At 37.1% G+C, this 7,938-nt stretch overlaps 1 protein-coding gene across 1 annotated transcript; it reads left to right on the top strand.

Annotated features, from left to right (window-relative positions):
- Positions 1-6,677: 6,677 nt before the first annotated feature.
- LOC142175821 (uncharacterized) lies at positions 6,678-7,179 on the top strand. The gene is made up of 2 exons (XM_075242821.1): positions 6,678-6,980; positions 7,111-7,179. Exons 1-2 carry the CDS (start codon positions 6,678-6,680, stop codon positions 7,177-7,179), a joined length of 372 nt encoding a protein of 123 aa, XP_075098922.1.
- Positions 7,180-7,938: the final 759 nt, after the last annotated feature.

The following is a 7,938-nucleotide window of genomic DNA, read 5'->3' as shown; positions in this document are numbered from 1 at the left end:
TATCTTGCATTGTCGCTCGGTCTTCTTTATATGAGTGCATCAGAGAGCGACAATATGATGATACTCATTTACTTGTCCTTAAGGATACAATGCATCACGGTGATGCCAAATAGGTTGTTGTGGGGGAAGATGGAGTTCTACGAACGCATGGTCGTATTTGTGTGCCTAATGTAGATGGGCTTCGTGAATTAATTATGGAAGAGGCCCACAGTTCCAGGTATTCTATTCATCCAGGTGCCGCCAAAATGTATCAAGATTTGCGGAAACATTATTGGTGGAGGAGAATTAAGAAGGATATAGTTGCATATGTAACTCGGTGTCTGAATTGTCAGCAAATTAAGTACGAGCATTAGAGACCTGGTGGTTTGCTTCAGAAGTTAGAAATTCCTGAGTGGAAATGGGAGCGTATCACTATGAATTTTGTTGTTGGGCTCTCACAGACTCAGAGAAAATTCGACGCAGTTTGGGTCATTGTGGACAGGTTGACCAAGTCAACACATTTCATTCCCGTGGCAGTTACCAATTCTTCAGAGCGGTTAGCTGAAATTTACATTCGTGAGATTGTTTGCCTTTACGGTTTGCCCGTGTCTATCATTTCTGATCAAGGTACACAGTTCACTTCACACTTCTGGAGGGCTGTACAACGTGAGTTAGGCACGCGGGTTGAGTTGAGTACAGCATTTCATCCACAGACAGACGTACAGTCAGAATGCACTATTCAAATATTGGAAGATATGCTTTGCGCTTGTGTTATAGACTTTGGTGGTTCTTGGGATTAATTCTTGTCACTTGCGGAGTTTGCCTATAATAACAACTATCAGTCGAGCATTCATATGGATCCATATGAAGCATTATACGGGAGACGGTGTCGTTCGCCAGTTGGCTAGTTTGAACCGGGAGAGGCTCGGTTGTTGGGTACCGATTTGGTGCAGGATGCCTTGGTAAGGTCAAAAATTTTCAGGATCGACTTCGCACAGCTCAGTCTAGGCAAAAGAGTTATGCCGACCGTAAGGTTCGTGATATTGCATTCATGGTTGGAGAAAGAGTATTGCTCCGCGTTTCACCTATGAAAGGTGTAATGAGGTTTGGATAGAGGGGCAAGTTGAGCCCTAGGTATATAGGATCCTTCGAAATTCTTGAAAGGGTGGGCGAAGTAGCCTACAGGCTTGCATTACCACCTAGTTTATCAGCGATTCATCCGATGTTCCATGTGTCTATGCTCCAGAAATATCATGGTAATCCGTCCCATGTGTTAGATTTTAGCTCAGTCCAATTGGATAAGGATTTGACTTACGAAGAGGAACCGGTAGCTATCGGCAGGTCCGACAGTTGAGGTCTAAGAGTTATCCATCAGTTCGAATGCAATGGAGAGGTCAGCCAATAGAAGCATCTACCTGGGAGTCCGAGCCGGACATGCGGAGTAAATATCCACACCTTTTCACCAGCTCAGGTACTTTTCTAATTCCGTTCGAGGACAAACGTTTGTTTTAGAGGTGGAGAATGTGATGACCCAAAATGTCATCTTTAAATTTAATAATTAATTCTGTGTTCTAAGACCTCAAAAAGTACTATTTATCATTCCTCGACTTGTGTGCGCAGTCCGTATAATTTTCTGGAAAGTTTTTATGTGAAAAATAGATTAAAATGTGAAATAGAGCCTTAAAAACTCAACTGAGTTGACTTTGGTCAATATTTTAAGCAAATAAACCCAGATCAGTGATTTGGCAGTTCTGATAGGTCTGTATTGTAATTTGGAACTTGGGCGTATGCCCGAAATTTAATTTGGAGGTCCCTAGCTCAAGTTATGGCCATTTAACGGAAACTAGGAATTCAAAGGCTAAAGATTTCCAAATTTGACCACGGATTTGACTTTTTGATTCTGGAAACTGAAATAGCTCTGTTATGTCATTTATGACTTGTGTGCCAATTTTGAAGTCATTCCGGATTCGTTTAATATGTTTTGGCACGAGTTTTGCAAAACGAAAAGTTTAAAAAATCAAAAGTCTGAATCGAGGTGTGAATTGCAATTTTGATGTTGTTTGACGTGATTCGAAATCCCAAGTAATTACACATTATGTTATGGGACTTGTTGGAATATTTGAACGAGGTCCCGAGGGGCTCGGGTGAGTTTCGGACGACTTTCGAACCATTTTTGTAAAAATTGCAGGTCTGGTTCTGGTGTGACGCACCTGTGCAATTTTGGACGCAGGTGCGAGGTCGCTTCTGCGACATGGGCACTGGTCACCTCCTGACCAATTCTGCGGTGCATTTCGCGCAGGAGCGATGACGCTTCTGTGGGTGAGAGACCGCAAATGCGAAGGTCTCGCTTCTGCGGCTTCCTTCGCGCTTCTGCGCAGTCGCTTCTGCGACGTGAAGGTCCGCAAATGCGGTCCTCTATTGGGCAGCCCTATTCTGCAAATGCAAGCATTGTCTCGCAAATGCGAGTCCGCAGAAGCGGAAATTTGTCCGCAGATGCGAAAAAGCTGGGCAGAATATATAAAATCAGGTTTTAGCTATTTTTACTCATTTTTGAGTTTTGAGTCTCGGATTTTGGCGATTCCAAAGAGGTTTTTCATGACTCTGAATTGGGTAAGTGTTCTATAACCAAAAGTGATTATATTTCATAAATTCATGTCTATATTCATCATTTATTTCGAATTTAGATGGAAGAAATTGAAATTTTTGTAAAACTTTCCAAAAACAAAAAAAATTAACATTTGAAGGTCCATTAGACATCGAAAATTGATAATTTTTGTATGGTTTGACTTATCTCGGAACATGTGTTCGGATTTTGTAAGTTTTTATGAGATTCGAGACGCGGGTCCCACTGTTGATTTTAGAGATGAATTTCAAATTTTAATCCGGAAAATTAGTAAATTCATATGGAATTAATTCCTATGATTTGTATTGAGTATATTAAATTGTTTATGACTAGATTTGAGGATTTCAGACACGAATTCACGAGGCAAAGGTTTATTGGATTTTTCAATTTAGTTGCAAAGTAAGGTAAGTGTCGTGGTTAACCTTGACTTGAGGGAGTAGGACTTATTTGTCTATTTGCTACGTGATTTAATGTGCGGGTACAAGGTATATGTGAGGTGACGAGTACTTATGCGTTGTGGTTGAGTCAAAGCATGCGGGTGAAATTTGTTTATTGTGAATAATTGCCTATTTAATTAAGATATTCCTGCTTAAGTTTATTATTGATTATTTGATCATTATTCGTGAAATTATTATTATTTTAATTATTTTTGAATATTTTGGAAGGTGAAATCGGTATTCTGGTATTGAATTGATTGATAAGTGTATATCCTCATATTTAAATACTCTTCCGAATTTATATTATTATTTTTATGGTAAGGAAGAGTGTAAAAGTACGAAGGGTGATGTCGTGCCATTTTTATTATTTATAATATCATTGTCATGGTAAGAATGAGTGTAAAAGCATGAAGGGTGTTGTCGTGTCATTTGTGGGTGTAAAAGCACGCAGGGTGATGTCGTGTCACTTTCAGAGAGTGTAAAAGCACGAAGGTTATGCCGTGTCAAATGAGAGTAAAAGCACGAAGGGTGATGGCGTGCCATTTTCATATCATCGGTTGCTCATTTTATTGTTAAGGAATTATTTGGCTACTAAGTGATAATTCTCCTATTGAAATTATTATATCAACCCCATTCGCATGTTCCCTCCCAAATTTATAAAGTGTTATTTATTGTTTTATTATTGCTTCGTATTTGTATATACTTGTACAGGTTGTTTACGTACATGTCCTGTCATAGCCTCGTCACTACTTCGTCGAGGTTAGGCTCGACACTTACGGAGTACATGAGGTCGGTTGTACTCATACTACACTCTGCACTTCTTGTGCAAAATTTAGTGTTGGTCCTAGTAGCGTACCATAGACGTGCTCGGATTCAGCTACTCAGAGGAGACTTGAGGTATAACTGCACAACGTTCGTAGTTCTGAAGTCCCCTTCTATCTTATCTCAGCTGTGTATTATCTTTGAAATAACTTAAATTTTATTCAGACCTTTATTTGTATTATTCTAGTAGTTCGTGCACTTGTGACACCAGATTCGGGGATGTATTTTGATAATTCGATATTTATGGTCTTTCGTACTTTATTTCAGTAATTGACTTCTATTTAATTAAATTTGCTTAAAATAGTTAAGATTATTTTAGCGTTGGCTTGCCTAGCACGTGAAATGTTAGGTGCCATCACGATCCTGAAGGTGAGAATTTTGGGTCGTGACACAAACACCCTTTTCGGACAATCTTAATAAACAAGGCGAGAGTGAGAGAATTTGGAGCACCCAACCTATTTTGTGGAAGAACCCTAAAATGTTTTTGTTCTCAGTGTGTTTTGCTGATTGATGAAATAAAATGGGGTTAGGTAAGGGGATTTAAGTTAGAGGGGCTCGACTGGGTCGGGTTAAATGGGTTGGGTTGGCTAATTTTACTAAGATATGGGGCGGGTGATTTTGGAGCAATAGAATAATGACACGTGTAATTTTTAGAGAAAATTTCATATAAAAACAATCGAGCTCCCTATTTTTCAACTTTATAGCCCATATTTCAATTTACAATTAAGTAGCCCAAAAATAACAGGCCTATATCCGAAAAAGGGGCGTTATTTTCATTTTTTTGATTCAGAAGTGGAATTTTCTATCTTTCAGCGGGATTTTCTCTCATTCTTTCCATTCTTCTTCCCCAAATCTACAAAAACACGATCTTATACTCAATGCAACTCCAAAAAACCTAGAAATTCTTCTTCATCTCGAATTAACAACAAATCAAACACGAAAAGTGAAATTATTTTGCTGCAATCAGCGCGATTTTTATTTTTGCTGCAATTTTGATTTCAACTTTTTGTTCGATGGAGCTTTATCTAGTTTACGTTATTCACAGTGGTGAATGAGATGATAACAAGTTTATCAATTTGTTCGGCGATTGTGTAATAATCGAGTCGACATTCAGCTACAACAATTTAGTTGAAGCAATTTCGAAACAGATTAGAGTCGATTCTGAGTTAAATACATTAGAGATTAACTTTCTCCCAAAGGATGGTTTGCCACTGATCGTGATTTACAACGATACTAGTGTTCGGGTGTATATTAAAATAAAGAAGAAAAAGTTGGATTTCACTAAGTACCTGTTGTATGTGACTGTGAAAGAGATTTATGATAATTGTTTGGTTGCTACAAGTTCCAGTTGTTTGGTTGCTACAAGCTCCTGTTGTATAGATAAAGGCAAATATGTAAATGATATTGAAGATGCATCTACAATTGATAGCATTGAGATTATGCCTGATATCGAATTTATTGAAAATATTGATTATGGTATAATAGATAATATGTTAAACGAATTGGTTGAGGATGATCAAGTTTATAAAGATAAAGAGACAGTTGTCAGTGTGATGAAAAACTTGGTTGTACGCGAGAGGTTCCAATTCAAGGTGAAGAGATCAAGCGCAACAAGGTATGGCAATAGTTGTATATTCTGTTATATATATATATGTATAGATATGTATAAAGTAGTATATATTTGTATATATGTATTAAAATTAGTATATATCTAGTTATGTTTTTGTATACAAGTGTATTTAGAAGTTGAATGATCTTTAATACTAGGTATCACCTTATGTGTGTGGATGACAATTGTGCTTGGAGTTTAAAATCTTCTGCCGTTTACAAGGCAAACATATTCAAGGTGAGAAGTTACAATAATAATCACACATGCAGCTATGGTGAAATATACTTAACACAAAGTCAAGCTACTTCGGGTATAATTGCTAGTATAGTCAAGGACAAGTATGTTAATCCAAAAAAAGTTTACACCCCAAATGATATAATAGAGGACATACAAAAGCAACACGGGGTTGAAGTGAGCTACATGAAAGCATGGAGAGCTAAAGAGATATCCATGGCAATGATAAGAGAGAATCCGAGCGATTCATATAAGGAGTTGCCGAGGTATTTGTATATATTGGAGCATATAAATCCAGGAACGGTTATAAAGTTGCATAAATCAGAAGATGGATGCTTTCTTTATACATTTGTTTCGCTATATGCGTCTATCAAGGGTTGGGTACATTGTAGGCCGATAATGGTTGTTGACGGAAGTTTCCTTAAAGCAGCATATAAGGGTACCATATTGACTGCTTGCACACAGGATGGAGCTAGTGAGTTGACTGCATCTACCTTGTTTCTGCAGTTTGTATAATGTTGTAGTTTCATGTATAAACGTGTATAGGATTTCAGAGCTGCTGTTTTTATAAGATTTGCAGTATGTATAAAGTTGTATATTCGTGTATAACTGTGTATAAGATTTATATAATTGTCTGAATCCTAATATCTACTTTGTATAAACTGGAAAAATCCTTCCACTTGCATATGCAATTGTAGATTCAGAGAATAATAAATCTTGATATTGGTTCTTTGTCCAGATAAAGGTTACTTTTGGTGTTAGGGAAGGGATGTGTATAGTTTCAGATAGAAATGAAAGCATCTTCAATGCCACAAAAGCTGTGTACCCAGAAGTTCCACATTGTATTTGCATGTTTCACTTATGGCAGAATGTCAAGCGCACATTCAAGAAACATCACAAATAATTAAAGGATATCTTCTTCGCTTTGGCTAGAGCTTACACGATAGAGAAGTTTGACTACCATATGACAGAGATGTGCAAAATTGATCCGAGGGTGCAGCCTTACTTGTTCGAAATTGGCTACGAAAGGTGGTCTAAGGCATACTCCAAAGTAAAAAGGTCGATGGTAATGACTTCCAATATTGCAGAGTCAATTAATGTAGCAAACAAAGATGCCAGAGAGCTACTAATAATGCGATTGCTAGAGTGCATGATAAATTTGCTACAACAGTGGAACAACAAAAACAGAAAAAGTGCAATGGAGACATTTACAGAGCTTGGCAAAAAGTACGACAAACTCATTCGGGAAAATCTAATTGCATCGGAGCAAATGACGGTAAACCGATTCAAATATAATGATGCATGGCACTGCTGACTTTTATTTTACTGCTTGTATAAGGACGTATAACTCTGTATAATAATGTATAATATGCTTTAACTATTTTTTAAAAAAAAAACTTTTGCAGGTGAGGCCTGCTACGGAGCAGTTATATACTGTGCTTGAAGGGGGTAAGGCGAAATATAATGTGCCTTGATGAGGGAACATGCAGTTGCGGCAGATTTCAAATGGATGAACTTCCATGTCTGCATGTTTGGGCGGTTTTGAAGAACCTACAGCTGAAAGCTAGCCAGTATTGCTCTTTTTACTACAAGAAGGATAACCTCTTTAGAACTTATGAATTTCCAGTGAATCCGATGTCAGATGAGAGTTTATGGGTAATCTCAACAGAGGTGCTGGAAGATGTGGTCCTACCACCTAAAGGGAGAAGAAATGCAGGAAGGCCAAGAAAGGAAAGACTCAAACCGGCTTCAGAGAAAGAGTATAAGAGGGGATTTTCATATTTTGTGTGTGGACAAAGTGGTCACAATAGAAAAACATGTAGGAATCGACCAAAATAAATAGTTGAAAACATAACACTTCCTATTACATATGTTGTCATGTTGAGTAGTTAAGTTTCACAAACAATAGAGTTACAAATATTGAGTAGTTAAGTTTCACAAACAATTGAGTTACAAATGTCAATAAAAAAATACAATTTACACTATATGTTGCAATTATGTTAAATATGTTTCATTATACATGTTTTGATTATCCAATAATAGTGTGTTACTGTTTTTAATGATGCTAAATATATTGATAGATTGTACAAATGCAAAACAGAACTGCAAACAATCAGTGTCATTATATGTATACAGATGTATAAATGAGAGTATAAGTTTGTATAAAATTGTATACATATGTATAAACCCTGCAACATTGACAAAACTGCAACAATAACGAAAATACATACTTT

Source organism: Nicotiana tabacum, chromosome 22 (assembly GCF_000715075.1).
Source record: "Nicotiana tabacum cultivar K326 chromosome 22, ASM71507v2, whole genome shotgun sequence".
NCBI classification, from domain to species: domain Eukaryota; kingdom Viridiplantae; phylum Streptophyta; class Magnoliopsida; order Solanales; family Solanaceae; genus Nicotiana; species Nicotiana tabacum.
This window is presented reverse-complemented; position numbering and strand designations above follow the sequence as displayed.